Consider the following 19,298-nt stretch of genomic DNA (forward strand, 5'->3'; position numbering starts at 1 on the left):
CGAAATTACTTCCATTGGATTGGTGTAATTTTAAAGCCACCAGATAAGATGGGTTATAATTGTACAACCCCGTCCCCCCAAATCTGATATGAGTAGGTTGTCTTTTGTGGGCGGTGTAAAGAAGCTACTTGAGTGGATCAAATTCTTGTTTAGCTTTAATTTTTTCGATCGATTATAAATACTACAGCCGTAATTTCATGATCATGACGATATGAAACAATCATGCGCACAAAACGATGGGAGACAGATTTCATCTAAGCCAAGTTTGTGATAGTTTTACAGCTACAAATTCTGGTTGAAATATATAGCAGAGCCATTATTCCAGACATCATACAACTTAGCTGACAAAAGATAGGTTATGTTAAGTTAGGTTATTTATGCTAGTCGATAAGTATTGTAAGGTGATGAAAGATAGGTTAGGTTAGGTTATATGTTGCGTGATAAATATGATTAGGTAGCAAAAGATAGGTTAGTTTGTTTCTTTTATTTCCAATAAAATTTATGGGGAATCACCCCTCTGCCACATGTTTTTACTGAAGTTTCTCTAGAGTGCTTTAGTTTATCATATTATTGATTCCAAATCTTTGAACTGGAATTTGTTACCACGTATGCTCTCTTCTTGGATTTGAGACTCTTTGCACACACATTTCATGTTTGTAATGTGTCAGCACACTGTGAAAATTGGCCGTCAGTATCTAGAACAAATGAAATTTGCCTATTTGAGAAGTGAACGGGAGATAGAGGTGGACTTTGTCCCAACAGTTTTAGTAACTATCCAACGATATTTTCACTCTTGTAGGCCATTGCTTCACAAACCATTTCTCATACATTGTAATCTCTCATAGTGTTTCCTTTCACATGCATTTTCAGTCTCTTAATATGCCCTTTGTATATGCTTCACTGTGCCTTGTTCTAGGTCTCAGGCTTCTGTTGTCTCTGTTTCTCCTCTTATTCTTCTACTACTACTAGTATAATTTTCATCTTATCCAGGTTAATGCACAAAAAGCCAGACAACTGCCCCCCCCCCCCCACACACACTTTATTGAAAAAATCAAACTTTAGAAAAGAATGAAATCGACCAAATATTGATATAAAGGTTATTCATCTCTTATGAACATTTTAGGGAACTCAGCGGAATTATTCCTAAACAGCTTAAAAGTAAATTTGTGAACAGATTTTCTGGCTGCCCCCCAAGAATAAATCTTGTCATCTACTAAGCGCTATGGCATGAAGATGTATGGGGGAGTGGTTGTATAGATCCACATTTTCTTGACCTTGGAACTAGTTAGAGGTGAGTGGTCAATTTCACAACCAGGACGCTTTACCCCCGGGGAAAGAGCCCCCAGTACCCATCAGATAGAGGAGGTTGGGTGGCCCCCAGAGCCAGTCTGGATGACGTGGAGAAGAGAAAATTCTTGACCTTACTGGGACTCAAACTCCAAGTCCTCAGTCGTCCAACTCGTAGCCAGTCACTATTTTGACCACACCATCCCAGCTCCTTCCGTTGCTGTGTGTATATCTCAGTATCTTCCGTGATGCTGATTCCTACAAGTTGACTCCTTTTAATGTCAGACCTAAAGTGATATCTTCTTGAAGAGTGTACCTGAAATGACTTTACCTTCACTGTAAACATAATGTTTCAGTATCTTTTTTGCAGGTTAGAACTGGAGACTGCATGGGCTAAAGAATTTTTGAATAAGTTACAGCTCAAGAGTGTGAAGAAAAGAGTGTGTGTGGATACTTCCAGTTGTGACTCAGAACATGGTATTTTATTATTATGAATATGTATATTATGTTGAGCCCTGGCCATTCTCTGAGGTGTGTGGTAGTTGGTGCTGTTCCCTTAATGAAATAACTGGGTGTATTCATTCTGACATTTGTTATTACTTTTGTTTTCTTACTAACCACTGGATTACTGGTATCTGGCTATGAAAAGTACCCCAGAAAAAGGACAGCGTCAATCACAATATGTGTGTAATAATCTGATTGTTGTCACAGGCTTTTCAAAAATGAAGAGTTTAATGAAAAATTTTGTGTTACTCCTCATGAACTGTTGAGGAGAATAGTTTCTACACTTGCTGCTTTTGACACATTTCTTCCTTTTTACAGACTATGTCCAAATTGGTACTGAATTCAAGTTTCACTGCTTTCGTGAGAAGACTTCCCAGAGTAAAATATTTCCACACAGATACAAAACATCTTTCAAGCCAGTCACCACAAAATCGTCGTACGTATGTGAAATATGGTACACTGGTGTTTGCAACAGGCCTAGGCACAGTATACTATTACCAGCTGACAGATCATGAGAAGCGAAAGCTCCGAGTCACTTTGAGTGGCATTGGCCGATTTTTCAGGTTTGTTCTTCTTTGGTACCAACACCCTGATTTGTAGTAGCTGAGAAACTTTTTACATTCCTTCAGTAACTTCGCTGATGTTGAGCAGATTACGGCTCAGAGATTACTGCGTACTGAGATGTGATGCCCTGTAGGCTCGTAGGAAGATAGTAACAGAACCTTCTGACTCCATCTTCAGGGTAGAAGATGGAGGCAGAAATTGCTATTCATAATCACTTTTCTATTTAGCCTAAGCACCAAGCAGGTTGGTCTGTATGTAACTCCCTAGACTTTTATTCAAGATATGCACAGATCAAATCTCGACTGGACCATGGGCTATTATGACTTGTTTTGTGGTTATCCTCAGCCCCTCCAGGTAAATGTTTGGATAGTACCTCAACTGGGCCATGGCCACTTCCTTCCAAATCCTGTTCAGTTTGTCAGACATCCCACCATTTTATATTTATATACAGGGTATCCCAGGAGGAAAGGGCAGTGTTCTGGGATGACATAATATTGGTCATTCTAAGCAAAAAATTGTATATGTACATGTGTTCCGTTCCAAACGGTTTCTGAGATAGTGCTGTTTCGCTGTACAGACAAGCAACATGCTACGTCCTCACACGAGTTGCAAAATGCATTGATGTTGACAGTGGAATTTTCAAAAATGTATTATGCTAGGTAAACTGTATGAACTTTGTCACCTGAGCAATAAATATTGGTATTAGAAACAGTATGTAATATCTCTTTCTTATTAACAAATTTAGAACTGTACGGTGAAGTAGCTCTCTCAGAAACCATTCGGAATAGGACAGATTTACAAATGTACAGTTTTGCTTAGAATGACCAATAATATGACCTCCCAGAATATTGACTTTTCCTCATGGGACACCCTGTAAAGAATAGATACGGATGTTGTCATTAAGTATGATATGTATAACCTAAACAATTGATATGTCATTAAATAAACCAAGACAAACTATAATGTGTTACAAAAGACGGTGTATACTTTTTAGACACCTCAGTTGTGTCAGTGTTCAGAAAATGATACCTTTGCTGGGTTTGAGGTCCGAGCAGCAGTGGCTATGGAGAGTATGGTCCTGTGGGTTGTAACAACATGTGTTACAGAGAGAGCCCATCGTTTTTGAGGAACATATCTTCCATCTTGGCAGAGCTTGGTGCTTGTTTCTGCTGATTTCTTGTGTCACTCTGCATCTCTGAAGATGAAGGCAATATGTTCTTCCAGAATGATGGGCTGTCTCCAAACTACACAACATTGCAACCGAAAACACTGTTTTCTTCTTGTCTAATGAGCGTTGCTGTATAATTTTGGATGTACTCTGTACTTAACAGGTCTTTGAGAACAGGGCTAACAATATCAGCAGATTACTGGTGGTCTCTTTGGGGTCTGGAAGAGGGAACTAAAGAGTATGAGGACGCTGTTCATCCGTTACACCAGCGCGCTGCTGACAGGATTCTAGACGCCTGTCTGAGGAATGGGGGTCTGTACATAAAGCTGGGTCAAGGACTCGTGTGTCTCAATCACATTTTACCGAATGAGTATTTGGAAACATTAAGAGTAAGTGTACTGTAATGAGAATACTGTTTTCTGGGATGTAATGCCATTTAGTCTGGTAGATCTTTGTGGTTTCATTGTATTAACGTACTGCTTTTCCAGGCACTTCAAGATAAGTGTTTGACTCGAGAGAAGGGTGAATTGAAGCGGTTATTTCTGGAGGATTTTGGTGTGCCCCATACAGAGATATTTGAAAGTTTTGATGAGGAACCCATTGCTGCTGCGAGCTTAGCACAGGTAATAAAGAAGGCTTGTTTCATTAGTTCTGACACTTCTTCGCTTTTTGCGTATCTCGGTATGAAACTAGCTTGAATACCATTCTTATAGTACAGTATGGTTGGTCTGAGAATTCTTGGTTATGATGATAGTGGGATGCAAGAAAAAACATCAGTGGAAGAAAATACGAATATCTATGATTACATGTAAAGTGAAATGGGAAATGGTGGTAAGATAGAATGAGAGTGAAGCAGAAGTAAATACAAACAAGTAGTAATTGGTTGGTGTAGAAATAGGGTAGAGATAAAGTTGTCCCTTTGCTTAACCAATTAAGCACTATATCTTGAAGGCGTATGGGGGAGTGGCTATATAGATCCACACATTTTCTTGACCTTGGCACTAGTTGGAGGTGACTGGTCAGCTTCATGCCCTTGCTGGCTTTTTGCTGGTGAAAGAGCTCCTGGTACCCATTAGATAGGAGCCTGGGTGAGCTCCAGAGCCAGTCTGGACATTATGGAGAAGAACAAATTCTTGACCCTACCTGGACTTTAACTCTGAACCCTCAGTCGTCCAGCCCATAGCCAATCGCTATCCCAGCTCCTAACAATAGGATATGTGCAGGGCGTTCAGTCAAGGAGGAAACTTTGCAACATCGTTGAGTGGGCCCAACATTCCTCACAGATTGCTGCTATAACAGCCAATAGCAGAATGAGTTATTAGCACTGATAAACGCGCGTACTCTCGCTGGTGTAGAGTGGATGGAATGTTTCTCTGCTACTATTCCTTCACATCAGTTTCTGTACATGCACATATTTATAAGAATACTGTAAAAAAATAACAGACTTACTTTGCTTTATAACAGGTGCTGAAAGTGATCCTCTTCTTCTTGCAATCATGCCTCGCATCGCATAAATAAATTATGCGACACTTTCTGAAGTTGGCTCATGGTCATTGAACCAGTTACGCATGTTATTGCATTCTACAGAGCTTCAGTGGTGCGAGGATTATTCTTGTAGACTTTTCCCTTTAGGTTTCCCGAAAGATAAAAATTGAAAAATCTGAGATCTGTGGATCTTGGAGGCCACAGTCCCCTCCTGATTATTCTGTCTTCAAACACTTCCCGTATTGCGAACATGGTTGCATTAGCCGTATGTGCTGTAGCATTGTCTTGCTGAGAATACCCATATTGTCTTCCTTCAGCAGTCAGCTGGTTGAAGAATGGATTCAGTATATCATTAATGTACCGACCAGAGTTCACGGTTTCACGGAAAAATAAGGGGCCAATTATTCGTCACGGACTGACAGCACACCACACTCCCACCTTTTCACTATGTAATGGCACTTGCTGTATAGCCTGAGGATTTTCCTCACTCCGTATTCTTACATTTTGTGCATTGACATGATCACTGAGGTGAAACCCCGCTTCATCAATCACAAACAGAAGCTGTGGATCCACGATTCCATCGTGCACATTTTCCAGCAGCCAGTTGCAAAAACGAATTCTTGCTGCATAATCTGGTTGATCTCATGCACAGCTGTTATTTTATAGTGGTGAAATTTGATTAGTTTTGTGACCGTGAAAGCAGATCGTAGCGAAACACCAGTTTCCTGTTCTAAGCGCCTTAACGATTTTCAAGGCCTCATCTGTAGTAGTGCCTCAATATCCCGAAACTTTTCTTCAGTCAGCACAATCCTCTTCCATTGCTTCTTTATGTCACACACTGAACCTGTGGCCTGCCACTTTTTCACAAGCTTGGATACACACGACTTTATGGGAATTGGAGAATCAGGATATTTATAATGAAACGTACGGATGTATTTCCCTTAAGTTTTCTTCCTTTCAAAGTTTCGACAGTATATTCTATAGTGAACTTCATTTCAGTATAAATGTCAGCCGCCTATCGAAATCTCTAACACAGACTGACTATTAATGGGACTTAACTGCAGTGACAAGATCACGCCACCCAACAGCGCGCGTTTGTTAGTGCTAATGACTCATTCTGCTATCGGGAGTTACAGCAGCAATCTGTAAGGAATATTGAGTCTGGTCAGTGGTGTTGCAAAGTTTCCTCCTTGACTGAACACAGTGTATAATGAAAATGTAAACATATAATAGATGATTTGTGTACTGTAGGAGTTGTAATTTAATTGGGATGCTGGAGCATAGGACCAGAGAGTCAGACTCCGGCATCACAGAATGTAAATTCTAATGGACTTAATAATGTGTAAGTGTAAGTAAATGAAGCAAAGATTGAGTGTATTCAGTTGTAAGACTACAGTGTAAAGAGTACTGGGGCTAGTGGATGTAACAAGTGTTGCTAACTTTCAGGTGTACCATGCTAAAACCAAAGATGGGAGAGAAGTTGCTGTGAAGGTGCAGTATATAGATCTCCAAGATCGCTTTATTGGTGATGTTTCAACCATCAAACTGTTGCTGAAAGTAGTTGGATTGATGCATCCAAACTTTGATTTTGAGTGGGTTCTTGAGGTATGTGCATTCTGTATAATTAGAATAGGATTTTATGCAGACTCATCCTGTTCTGAGCCAGTTGAGGCGAGATTAAACCTTCTCAAAGATCCATTTTAATATTTTTCACCCATCTGTGCCTAAGACTCCCAAGTGGCCTCTTTCATTAATATGTATTCATGTTTTATTCCCCCTAAACCTATTCCTTTTTTCAGTCGTAGCGTAGTTGCTTGAGGCACTATGCTACAAGCCAGACTGTCACGGTTTCAGTTCCCAGAGGGGTAACTGGATATTTCAGTTTGCCCAGTCCTTCCAACTGCACTATGGCCCTGGGGTTGACTCCGCCTCTAACAGAAGTGAGTACCAGGAATCTCCTTGGGTTATAGGACAGCCAGCATGTAAGCCTGTCAACCTCACCACCATTTGTGAGCCAGTTGTCTAGATAATGTTGGAGCCTCAAAGACTCTCAACCCCATGGGCCTCCACGGCCTGTTGCAGGGATAGCTTTACCTTTTGTTTACATGCTAAGTAAAAGGTGAAAGGGTAAAGTTGTCCCTGTGCTTCATTAAGCACCTCACCATGAATATGTATGGGGTAGTGGGGGTATAGTTCCATATGTTCCTAACTTCTGAACTAGGTGAAGGGAAGCAGGTTGTCAGCTTCATGCCCTGGCTCCCTTATCCTCAGGTAAATAACCCCACCCCCCGGTACTCATTGGATAAGAGACTGGGTGGACCCCAGAGCCAGTCTGGACACTGTAGGAAAGAGAAAAATCCCTTGCTCTTCCCCAGAATCAGACGCTGATTTCTTAACTCTCTGTGCCTTCGCTCATTGCTGTGCTGACTGAGCTGTCTTGGTTCATAACAGTAGTAGAAGTACAAATCGTGAAGCCCCTCGTTGTGTTATCTTCTTCATTCCTCTTTTACTTTCTCTCAGGTTGGTCCACATACTCCCCTTGATGGTGTCTTATGAAACTCCAGCATCTTCCACTGTTCCTAGATTGCATTGTGCAGAGAAAGTGGATTATATTATAAAAATACTCAGTTTGACAGATTTAGCTGTTGGTGTTGCTGTTGAGTGCAGTGTTCATAGGAACTTGAAAGTGAACGTGATATGTTTCTGTGTGCCCTACAGGACCTACGAGAAACTCTGGAACAGGAACTTGACTTTATTAATGAAGGCAGAAATTCAGAACGCTGTGCAAAAGATCTCTCCAAGTTCTCATTTGTTTATGTACCTCAAGTTCTGTGGAATTTGAGTACCAAGGTATTGTGCAATCATTTCTACCCTTATGGTACTCCTGATTTTCAGTAATGAATTAATTAAACAGAACACCATTCATTGTGTGTTGTTGAAAAGTTTGGTGCATTTATGAATGTAATTCTTTAGAACAATTAAAATGACTACAAGGCATACGGATGAAGTATTTCATTTAGACGACCATAACAGATGAATCATTGTAACTTGAAATATTATACAGTGCAACCGCAACGGAAGATTCTCTTTATTAAAAAATTGTTACACTTTTTGGAAATTAATCTTAACGTACCAACAAAGTGTAATGCTCAGGATGTCCTTATAAAGTTATACAGTGAAATAGTATCAATATGTATATATTAATATTAAATCCTGTTTATGTAATTGCAGAGAATTCTGACTACAGAGTTCATCCATGGTACTAAAATCAGCAATGTTGACTCATTAAGGAGAGAGGGTTTCTCATTGGCCGAAATTGACAGGAAGTTGTTCCGAGCATTTGCTGAACAGATATTCCATACAGGATTTGTGCATGCAGATCCACATCCTGGAAATGGTAAGAAACACACCATTGTGTTCAGGCTATCACTTTGAGCAGAAAGCTTTCAAAATACATTTGTAATATGAGAAAATTAAATTTATCCTGGGGCTTCATTACTTGAGCACACTGCCATAAAGATGTATGGGGGAGTGGAGATAGAGCGATATCATTCTTGACCTTGGTCCTAGAGGCTGGGTGGGCACCATAGCCAGTTTGGATGCTACGAATTGGAGAAAAATCTGACCCCTGCCAGGAATGGCACCCTGGCCTTTCAGCCCCATAGCCCATTGCTGTGCTAAGTGGTGAAACGTACAGCTGTCCCCATAACAGACTGTGGTACGCATAGGTTTTTGAGAGATTGAGGCTCCCACAATTTGAAGACACTTGGTTCACAGATAGCGGTGATGTTGTCAGCCTTATGCGCCAGCCACCTTTTACCCACACAAAGATTCCTGGTACTCATTTCTGTTAGAGGCTGAGTCGACACCAGGGCCATAGTGCAACTGGAAGAATTAGGTCAATTGAAAAATCCAATGTTCTCATCAGGAATTGAACCCACAACCTTATGGCTTGTAGCATATGAGGGGGTACCCAAAAGAAACCGAACTTATTTTTTTTTAAACTTATTCAAATTTTAAGCACAAACCTTCAGTCCCCTTCAAAGTACTCTCCACTTACACTAATACACTTGTCTAGTCTTTTATTCCATTTTTCAAAACATTGTCTAAATTCATCTTTTGAGATGCTTGACAGCGCCTCCGTCGTTTTTTCCTTCACCTCAGCAACATCAGCAAAACGCTTTCCGTTCATGTCTCTTTTCATTCGAGGAAACAAAAAAAAAGTCGCACGGGGCAAGGTCGGGTGAGTATGGAGGGTGAGGCACAGGGGTCATACCATTTTTGGTCAAGAATTGTCATACAGACAGGGCTGTGTGAGCAGGAGCATTGTCATGATGGAAAAATTCACTGAACTGAGCTCCAAGTCACTCCCGACAGCTCCACAATTTCTTCAATGGTCTGTTGTCGATCTTCCTTGATGATTTCACGAATTTTTTCAACTTTTTCATGTTTTTGGGCCGTGGAAGAACGACCAGAATGAGGTTTGTCATCAATTGACATTTCACCATTTTTGAAACGGGAAAACCATTCAAACACTTGAGTTTTCCCCATAGCATCGTCCTTGTACGCCGTTTTTAACATTTCAAGAGTTTCTGTTCCACTTTTCCTGAGCAAAAAGCAGAATTTCACTGCCGCACACTGTTCACGAAAATCAGCCATTGCAAAAACGACGATCACACAAAACAGTTGTCACTGTAAACTCTGCCGAAACTAGTCCTTACCTTCTGAAGCAACGGTAGTCGGCTTATCGACTCAGGAATGTTAGCTCTATGCGCTCATAGCGACAAAACGCGGTACAACAAAAGCTCTGCCCACAAAAAAATTAGTTCGGTTTCTTTTGGGTACCCCATCGTAGTGCCTCAACCAGCTATACTACTGCATGCACCAAGGCAAAGTTATCCTTCTGATGGAGGGCTATAGGTTTGTGAGACAAGGCTCCCATGTTTTCTAGACAATCATGAATATATAGTCTGTCAGAAGGCATGTCTAAATTAGAGTTGCATCGTCATATGACAGTTGAGAGCAAAGTGTTGTATTTGGTGAGAGAGATGTGTGTAAATAGTCTCATATTCTTGAAGAGCACTGTCTTCTGGGATATTGCACTTTGCAGCTTTTTGGACAGGTTCCTCTGAAATGTATCTATCTGTAAACTACATAAGAGTCACATCTCAGAAGACAGTAATCTTCATGGTCTCTGCAGTGCAGAGCTGCCCCTATGCATGTGATTTAGGTTGTTAGTAATTTGCTTGTGGTCATTGACCCCAAAATTATTCATGTGATCAAATTAAACAGACTTGAGGTTCTCACAGCAGTGAATAATTACATTAATGTGTTTTGGGTGTAATGCCATGTATTAGATAGGTACTGACATTTCAGAAGAACCTGCTGCCTCCATCTTCATGATAGAAGAATAAGCTACGCAGGATAATGAGGGTACAGATTTAAGGAAATGAGGAAGGGTAACAGAATTGTGAGCATGTCAGTGGGAGGCGGAGGCCCCGAAAAGGCAAGGCTAAGCCGTTAAGGCTAAAAAAAGGTAAGAAAAAATGTTTTGAAGCTACCAGACTGCAATGGCATCACAGACCAGGAGAAAGTATTCGGAATGGAATTCATTTAAGAACATGTCCAGTTTCCAACTTTTGGCATTTGTCGTGTGGAAGTTTGAGTTCTGTAACATTGCCTTCCTCTTTCCAGCTATTAATGTCAGCTGTTCGCAAATTTCTCCTTTTATTTCAGTGCTTGTTAGGAAGGCTGCGGATGGGAAAGCAGAGCTTGTTTTGTTGGATCATGGCCTCTACGAGTATCTACTGCCCTCTGTACGCCAACCCCTCTGTCGTCTATGGAAAGCAATTGTTATGAATAATCATTTCGACATGAGGACTCATGCACGTGACTTAGGTGTGGAAGGTAATGTGTCACCATTCGAGGGTAAATATTAGTGTGAACATGGCATTATACAGGTACTTTTTTATTGGTTGGAAACAGAATGCAATTCAAGGCATGGCACAGAAATGTTGTTGGAAGTATTTGTAGTGCCATAAATTTGGCAGCCTTATTTAGTATCATCTCAGTAATGGAATTCTTTTGGTACAACAGGAGAACAGTGTTGTATGTAATTCTGTAGGAAACAATTTATGGTCGTATTTCTTCTTTCCAGACTATTGCCAACTAGTTGAAATTTTAACACAGAGACCGTTGAATGTCAGTATCAAATTTAAGACAAGATTAAGTGAAGAAGACATAATGTACATGACAGAATTGGCACGTCGTAGGTTTGATAAAGTTATGGAAGCTCTTCGTTCCATGCCAAGATCCATGTTATTAGTCATTAGGTGAGTTGATCTTCATTATTTTAAGATCGTCTTCATTTTTATGTTGAAAATTAAGCAATATATGACTGAATTAATAAACATGCCCACATATGCAGATACCCCACAGACAAGTAGGCTAGACCAAACCGCTACAGCATAGCGACCAACACAGAGAGCAGCCCATACACACCATCCATATTTTCTTTTTATTGCTAGTGGGGTGGAACTAAGTTCCTTGCACTATGGCCACTTCTGGCCTATTGTGCCAGCCCCAGATGATAGGTGAGGGTGATTGTGGAGCAACTGGTGAAATGAAGATTGGCAGGGGAAACTGAAGTACTTGGAGAAAACCTGCCCCAGTGCAACTTTGTCCACCACAAATCACACTTGACCAGACCCGGAATCGAACCCGGGCTGCCGCAGTGGGAAGCCAGCGACTAACTGCTTGAGCTATGGCCCAGCCCCACCCCATCCATAAGAACAACCTAATATACCTGTATATCACATACTGAATAATGAGCATAAGCTCCGTAAGACATTACTAAGTTCATGACTGAATGACCTATCCCACGTAAGAAGATTCGATCAGCGTGGGCCCCATGCTATAGTTGCTTCTATCGGCATAAGAACCAGGCCAACACGTAGCGGTTGCAATCTTACTACAAAAACAGAATTTCAACTTTCATGCCTTATTCTTTAGTTTCAATTTTAACACTTTGCAGACCGGCAATTTAAATATTTAAATCACCCTGGGGACCGGTATTTTTAAACCTACTATCCTAACTTGTGCACTGTTCACTTTAAAAATTAATATAAAATCTCCTAATTAATTTTATGAACTAAAATTTTTGGAGAACGCTTACCAGTGCTCCTAGAAGTGCTTGAGAATGTGATATTTCTGGAAACATTCCCCTTTGTGAAGTGGCATTACACAGAACTTGCAAATGTAGGCAGTCATACTCCTTTTTCTGTGAACTGCCAAACACAGCATTGCCTAGAAGGATGTTTCCCTTTGGAATGTTCACTCTTCACAATTTTCACGAGGGTATGTTTCCGCATATCACCCGAGTCGCCTAGGGGGTCCACATGAGGCCTGCGTGGGGTGGGAGTTGATGGGCCCGGTCACACTAAGTCTGTGTCTGACTCTCGTTCTGCCACCACCATCTGGTCTGCAGCCCAGGCCTTCACCATATTCATCAGAAATGCTTTGTATTTCAATTTTGAATCAGGGTTTAGATTTTTGTAAACCAAAAATGAATTGAAAATGGCACTATTTATAAGCCGCAAGGCAACTTCCTTTGTCCACTTTACTGTTTTCTGAGGAAGAGAATAATAGGCCAAGTACTGATCAGCTCTGTCAACTCCCTTCATGAACATATTATACTCAGAAATTCAAATAGGCTTCTTTACTTGTCCATCTCTCCTTTGAACATCAACCATGCTCTAATTGTGAATTGTGGAAATCACATTCACGACACGAGTATCCCTCCAGGACTGAAGAAGAATATCCCCCTTCCTCCTGAATGTGGTTTCACCTCATTTCAGGGATTTAGAGTCCTCTTTCAGATCTGGAGGAAGGCCTCTGCTCACCCTAATTGTTCCACAAACACGTACGTTTCTCGAAAGAAGGTATCCTGCAGTTACTACACTGTTATAATAATTTTCTTGATAGACATGGTAATTTTAATCAAGATAGGATTCCAAAACGGAAACAATAGATCCTTGTAAGTTTATGCCTTCACCAGAATAAATTTCCAATATAGACTGAAGTGCTTTCAGTAACTACACGAACAAGTAGGCCATACTTTCTTGTTCTCCGAGAGATCACTTCAACCGGTTTCGTCCTTGATCCATATTGCACTACTAACTTACTGCCTGGTACATACAGCTTGAAGACAAACAAAGGCATTTTCCTTTGGATTGGGATAGGAAAACAGCGAGGTCATGTTACTGACTACTAAGCAAACATTCGGGAGTTCTATTACGCACCAGTGATGCATCTGTGTGGGGCCAGAGCAAGGTATAGTGTGTTGCAACATAACGTGTCCAAAAATTATAATAATATGCAACCGGTCTTGCCACATTTAAAAGCGAAACGCATAATATTATGTGACTGGTCCACAAACTGTTAAAGTACAAGTATGTTTCCACCTTCTTCTATTTAAGGCAGTGCAAGGGTTTGTAGATTTTAGTTTGGTGAAAGTTTCATTGAGTGTTATTCATTGTATGATCGAGGGGCTATGCTAAAAGCCGGAAGGTCACGGGTTCAAGTCTCGATGAGGTCATTGGATTTTTTTCAATTGACTCAATCCTTCCAGCCGCACTATGGCCCTGTGGTTCACTCAGCCTCTAACAGAAATTGGTACCAGGAATTAATGAAATAATTTTCCTGGGGAGTAAAGCGCCGCCGGTGCGTAAGGCTGACAACCTTGCCTCCATCTTTGAGCCGATTGTCCAGAAAATGTGGGACCCTCAACGTCTCACAACCCTATGGGCCTTCACGGCCGGGTACAGGGATAGCTCTACTTTACTTTTTTATCCACAAAATGCATGATTCCTTCCACTTGGTTCTGAGAAGAGCCAAGCCGAATCCTGTGAAGGTAGTGCTAGTGAGATGAAGGAACCAGTTATGGATAGCCTTTTCTGTGGCATTTCCCTGGTATCAAGCATTTATACCTGTTCAGATTAAAGAAAGCCAAAACTAAATTTGTCAGGATGGTTTTAACTGTTTAAATTGTGTAGCCACTCATGCAGAGCCTTTCACTGGTCTTGTTCTGGCAGTCGGAGGGACAATTGACTTTCAACACTCAAGTCAGTTAAATGATGATAACTTTATTGTTATATACAGGGTGTATCAGAAAGAATGGATAGATTTCACAGGGTAATAAAATTGGTAAGGCTTCATCAAATCCAAATTTTATTGTTACCATCAGATTTGCCAATACATTTAGTTTATTTGTGGAATACAGTATCATCCATATGACGTCCTTGGCTTCTGATACAGACGTCGAGGCGTTTTCTGAAGTTACTCATCACTCTCACGGTCATATCTGGTGGAATCGCCGCGGTTTCTTCTCCAATCGCTGCCCTCAGCTCGTCCAGTGTATGTGGTCAATGTTTATAAACTTTCGCCTTCAAATGGCCCCAAAGGAAGAAATCGCAGGGTGCAAGATCGGGCGAACGTGCGGGCCAAGGAATGTCACCGCGATGCGAGATGATGTGCCCCGGAAAGAGCCCTCCATTGTTAGTCGCGCAATGTGAGCGGTGGCCCCATCTTGTTGAAACCAAATGTCCTCAGCATCAACAGCAAGCTCATTCAGCCTTGGTTGCAGGAAATTTTGTAACATTTCAACGTAACAAGCACTTTTAATGGTTACAGCACGGCCATCCTTAAAGAAGTAAGGCCCCCAAACACCAAATTCTGCTACAGCATACCAGACAGTTACTCTTTCACTGTGAAGAAGTCTCTCGTGCAGTTCTTTAGTATTGGTTACAAATGCAGCTGTGTTACATCATCCATTCCTTCTAGAATATTCCATATGATGAAGCATCCCCAAAGACAAAGAAATTCTCCAGCTTTTAAAACTTCATGAAATGGTGGGTCATGTTATGCAGCTGTCTACATAATGCCTACCTCATGAGTTGATTGTGTCATATTGCATCATACCTGCTTGGATAATGCATACTTATAGTGAAAGCATTATTATTAACATGTAATAAAATGTAATTAATTTAATATATTTATATATAAGACTTCTACGCTTCTCCAGGTATAATTAGAATGATCAAGGAGAAAGAGATTGGCAGGGCATGTAGCACGAATTGGAAGATGAACATGTAGGATATTGGTGGGAAAGCCAGAAGGAAAGAGACCACTGGGATGATCAAGGTGAAAGTGGGTGGACAATATTAAAATGGATCTTAGAGAGATAGGATGGAATGGTATGGATTGGATTGAATTGATCTGGCTCAGGATATGAACTGGTGGAGGGCTCCTGTGAACGCGGTAATGAATGTTCAGGTTCCACAAAATGCTGGGAAGCTCTTGAGTAGCTGCGCAATTGGTGGCTTCTCAAGAAGGGCCCAGCTCCATGAGTGAGTTATTTATATATATGTAAATGTGTAAATATGGCAGCAAAAGGAATGATTGGTTATAGGTTCCTACACGGGCTGGCTCTCTGACCTATGATAGGCGACTTCTGCAAATAGAAAACCCTGTATACATTTATGTTGGTCAAATAAGTTTCTTTCATCAGGAACTTGAATACTGTACGAGCTATTGCTAGAGACCATGGGGATCCTGTAGATCGGTATGTCATGTTGGCTCGTAGTGCATCCCAGGGACAGTTCCTGTCAGATCAGGCTGGAGTACTTCAGAGGATGTCTGCATTCAGAGATCTCCTCTTCTTTGAATTTATGCTATGGTAAGAACAAAGATGTTAAAATTTTCTTAGGATGTTTAGTGTTCAGTATGAAGCAGCGATTTCAGTCTAGGACCTTTCATTTCATGTTTGTGCTTTTATGTGAACCATCTAGAAATCAAGCTTTCCTATGCATCATTCCAGATCTCCTGTACAGTTTCATGTTATGTTCTTCATTCCTAACCTAATTTTAGGATTTACCATGAAGATGGAGGCAGCATGTTCCTCCAAAAATGTAAAAGGTAAAGTTGTGAGTGTATTTAATTATATGTACATCATGCCATGAAGACATATTGGGATGTGGTGGTATAGCTTCACCGTTCTTGACCTCAGCACAAGGTAGAGTTGAGTGGTCAGTTTCACACCTCAGCTGCTTTACCTCCGTGAAGTAGCCCCCGGTACCCATTGGAAAGGAGGCTGGCTGAACCCCAGAACCAGTCCTGTTGCTGTGGAGAAGAGAAATATCTTGCCATGCCAGGAATTGAACCTGGGCTGCCCAGCCCGTGGCCTGTCACTATAATGACTGAGCTATCCTGATACTGCAGGTTCCCTCAAAACATTCATATGGCTTCACATCCAAGAAAGCCATGATTTTAACACATGATTGAATTTGAGAACTCACAAGAATTCAGTGTTCCACAACCGCAGTCGGCAGAAGATGGCATTAAGTTTTGAAGCAAGCATTTCCTGAAGTTGAATTTCAGTGTCTCATGGCAGTGACTGTACTATAGTCTCTACTCTAGGGTGCACCATAGCTCAAGTGGTTAGTTGATGGCTTCCCACTGTGGCGGCCCGGGTTCGATCCCGGGCCTGGTCAAGTGGGATTTGTGGTGGACAAAGTGGCACTGGGGCAGGTTTTCTTTGAGTACTTCGGTTTCCCCTGCCGATCTTTATTCCACCAATTGCTCCACAATCACCGTTGCCTATCATCTGGGGCTGGTACAAAAGGCCAGTATTGGCCATAGTGCAAGGGACTTAGTCCCAACCCACTAGCAATAAAAAAAATAGTCTCTACTCTTCAAGTATTTCATGAATTTGTCTGTGTCTTGTCGAATTTGAGGTTCTCATAGCAAAAACTATGAAGAGTGCTATCTAGCAAGATGTAACACTATATGAACTTCTACCAGACTACATGGTGTCACATCCCAGAAGATGACACTCTTTATTCTTGACATAATTTCAGCGTGGACTTAATTTGTTATATAATGCTGTTGGTGTTCTCTGGCATTTTGGTTTATGGACTGGGAATGTGATATTTTTCACTGTGTTGGCTTGTGTATTATGAAGCGCCTCTTTTCCTTAGCAATGAATGTTCTTTCAACGAATTGTTAAATTTATGTATAAGCTTTTCTGTTGTTTGTTACAGGTACCTTGGTGCAAAAGTGCGATTCATTCAGCTGTATTTCATGGTGCTACGATTTGTGGGAAGGGCCCCTGATGTATCAACTCTTATGATACAATAGATCCATTTAATTCATTATTGAAAATCAGGAGTACCATAACAGTAGCAATGATTTCACAATACCTTGGTACTCAAATTCCATAGGACTTGTGGTACATAAATGAGAACTCTGAATTTCTGCCTTCATTAATAAAGTCAAGTTCCTGTTCCAGAGTTTCTTGTAGGTCCTGTAAGGCACACACAAAGATATTGCGTTCACTTTCAGGCTGCTGTGAATATTGAACTCAATATATTGCTCTTCACCAACAGCTGAATCTGTCAAACTGAGAATTTTGTAATAAAGAATGAAAAAGATAACATAACGAGGGGCTTCACGATTTGTACTTCTACTACTGTTAGGAGGGGGCATGTGGTGGTAGTGTAGTTGGTTGAGGGGCTATGCTACAAGCTGGTAGGCCGCAGGTTCAAGTCCCGATGAGGTCATTGGATTTTATTCAGTTAACCTAATCCTTCCAGCCACACTATGGCCCTGGAGTTGACTCAGCCTCTAACTGAAATGAATACCAGGAATTAATTAGATAATTTTCCTGGGGAGTAAAGTGCGGCTGGCGCGTAAGGGTATCTATGAGTCAATTGTCTAGATAATGTGGGACCCTTACCATCTCACAACCCTATGGGCCTTCATGGCCTGATACATGGATAGCTTTACTTTTTACTTTTTACTACTGTTAGGAACCAAGATAGCTCAGTCAGCATAGGAATGGGTGAAGGCACAGAGAGCTAAGAAATCAGCGTCTGATTCTGGGCAAGAGTAAGGGATTTTTCTCTTTCCTACATTCCCTACAGACCAGCTCTGGTGCCCACTCAGTCTCTTATTCAATAAGCACCGGGGGGTGGGGTTATTTACTTGAGGATAAGGGGCCAGGGCATGAAGCTGACAACTTGCTTCCCTTCGCCTAGTTCAGAAGTTAGGAACATATGGAACTACACCCACACTACCCCATAAATAAATAAATAAATAAATGTACAAGGGGTGGGCTCTTCTCAGCCCTTGCACCACAACCTACAGTGTGAGAGCTTACTGCTCAGACAACGTGATAGCCTCAACACAGTGGTGTGTTTTCTTACCATTTCCAGGATGTGGGTCTGCATGCACAAATCCTGTATGGAATATCTGTTCGGCAAAGGCCTCGAACAGCTTCCTGTCAATATCAGCAAATTAGAATCCCTGTTTCCTTTTGGATTCAGCATCGCTGATTTTAGTTCCAAGTATAAATTCTGTAGTCAGAATTCTCTGAAATTACATAAACAGAGTTTAAGAACCCTCAGTAATACTGTTGTGCAGTTTATGATTCTCAAGAATTAGAAATTATGGTTTTCATACTAATTTCAAACACTAATATATACATATTGTCAGCGGCCTCTGTAGTCTAGGGGTAACGTTCCCACCTCATGACTCATGGTACACGGGTTCAAACCCGGCGGAGGTCGTGGAATTTCTAAGGGCGGAAAAATTCAGGGAACAAGTCCTCTTGGAGGGACTTTAAGCTGTGGGTCCTGTGTCGTAGATTTACGGCACGTAAAAGATCCTCATGTCTCTAGGAAACCTCTGAGCAAAATTAGGCCACAAGTTTCCTGCCCAAGTAGTTTCCAATGCCTCTGGTAGATGGGAAATATCAGGTACTGAGGGCTGATAGCACGCACCAGTACCAGTAGGGTATGGCAAAAGTAGAAATTAAAGGGGGATGCACAATGAACCTATAACTGGTCTAAGTGCATGGGGAAACCCACTCCCTCTAATAATAATAATAATAATAATAATATACATATTGTCATGTGTTGGGTGTATGATGCGACACATACCTTCATGCCATCTTGGATATATCAAATTTATTCCACATTCACTCTTACATTTACACAATTTACAGTTTTCACAGTTACTACCATCTGCAGTGTCACAATTACTTCTCCTGCTGGAGTCACTGCCAGGCACTCGATACAACTCGACTCATAACTCAGTACTCAATCCTGAATATTTAGAGTCAGAGTTACTTTACGACTGGCAGTTTACCGCCAATCAGTTCGTCTTGGCGTCAGGCCCCTTGAGGCCTACGACCAGAGATTTTTTTTTCCCCCAACTGAAGTCTTGCGGTAAT

General features: G+C 41.2%; 1 protein-coding gene across 13 annotated transcripts in view; it reads left to right on the forward strand.

Moving 5' to 3' along the window:
- The window catches only part of LOC111866304 (uncharacterized aarF domain-containing protein kinase 5), a 90,055-nt gene extending 72,551 nt beyond the window's left edge, over positions 1–17,504 (forward strand). For 5 of the 13 annotated variants that reach the window (XM_033752239.1, XM_033752236.1, XM_023855146.2 and 2 more), the window contains 11 exons: positions 1,658–1,818; positions 2,110–2,354; positions 3,687–3,912; positions 4,012–4,146; positions 6,455–6,613; positions 7,727–7,858; positions 8,240–8,405; positions 10,745–10,915; positions 11,166–11,340; positions 15,576–15,743; positions 17,107–17,504. In XM_033752239.1, coding sequence (XP_033608130.1) covers positions 1,762–1,818; positions 2,110–2,354; positions 3,687–3,912; positions 4,012–4,146; positions 6,455–6,613; positions 7,727–7,858; positions 8,240–8,405; positions 10,745–10,915; positions 11,166–11,340; positions 15,576–15,743; positions 17,107–17,203 — 1,731 coding nt within the window. In that variant the 5' untranslated portion in view covers positions 1,658–1,761 and the 3' untranslated portion in view covers positions 17,204–17,504. Of the gene's footprint in view, positions 1–107; positions 264–1,657; positions 1,819–2,109; positions 2,355–3,686; positions 3,913–4,011; positions 4,147–6,454; positions 6,614–7,726; positions 7,859–8,239; positions 8,406–10,744; positions 10,916–11,165; positions 11,341–15,575; positions 15,744–17,106 lie in introns of those variants that run through there. The other 8 variants (XM_023855172.2, XM_023855188.2, XM_023855200.2 and 5 more) reach the window with 4 other exon arrangements.
- Positions 17,505–19,298: the final 1,794 nt, after the last annotated feature.

Source organism: Cryptotermes secundus, unplaced genomic scaffold, assembly GCF_002891405.2.
Source record: "Cryptotermes secundus unplaced genomic scaffold, Csec_1.0 scaffold1191, whole genome shotgun sequence".
Classification (NCBI taxonomy): Eukaryota; Metazoa; Arthropoda; class Insecta; order Blattodea; family Kalotermitidae; genus Cryptotermes; species Cryptotermes secundus.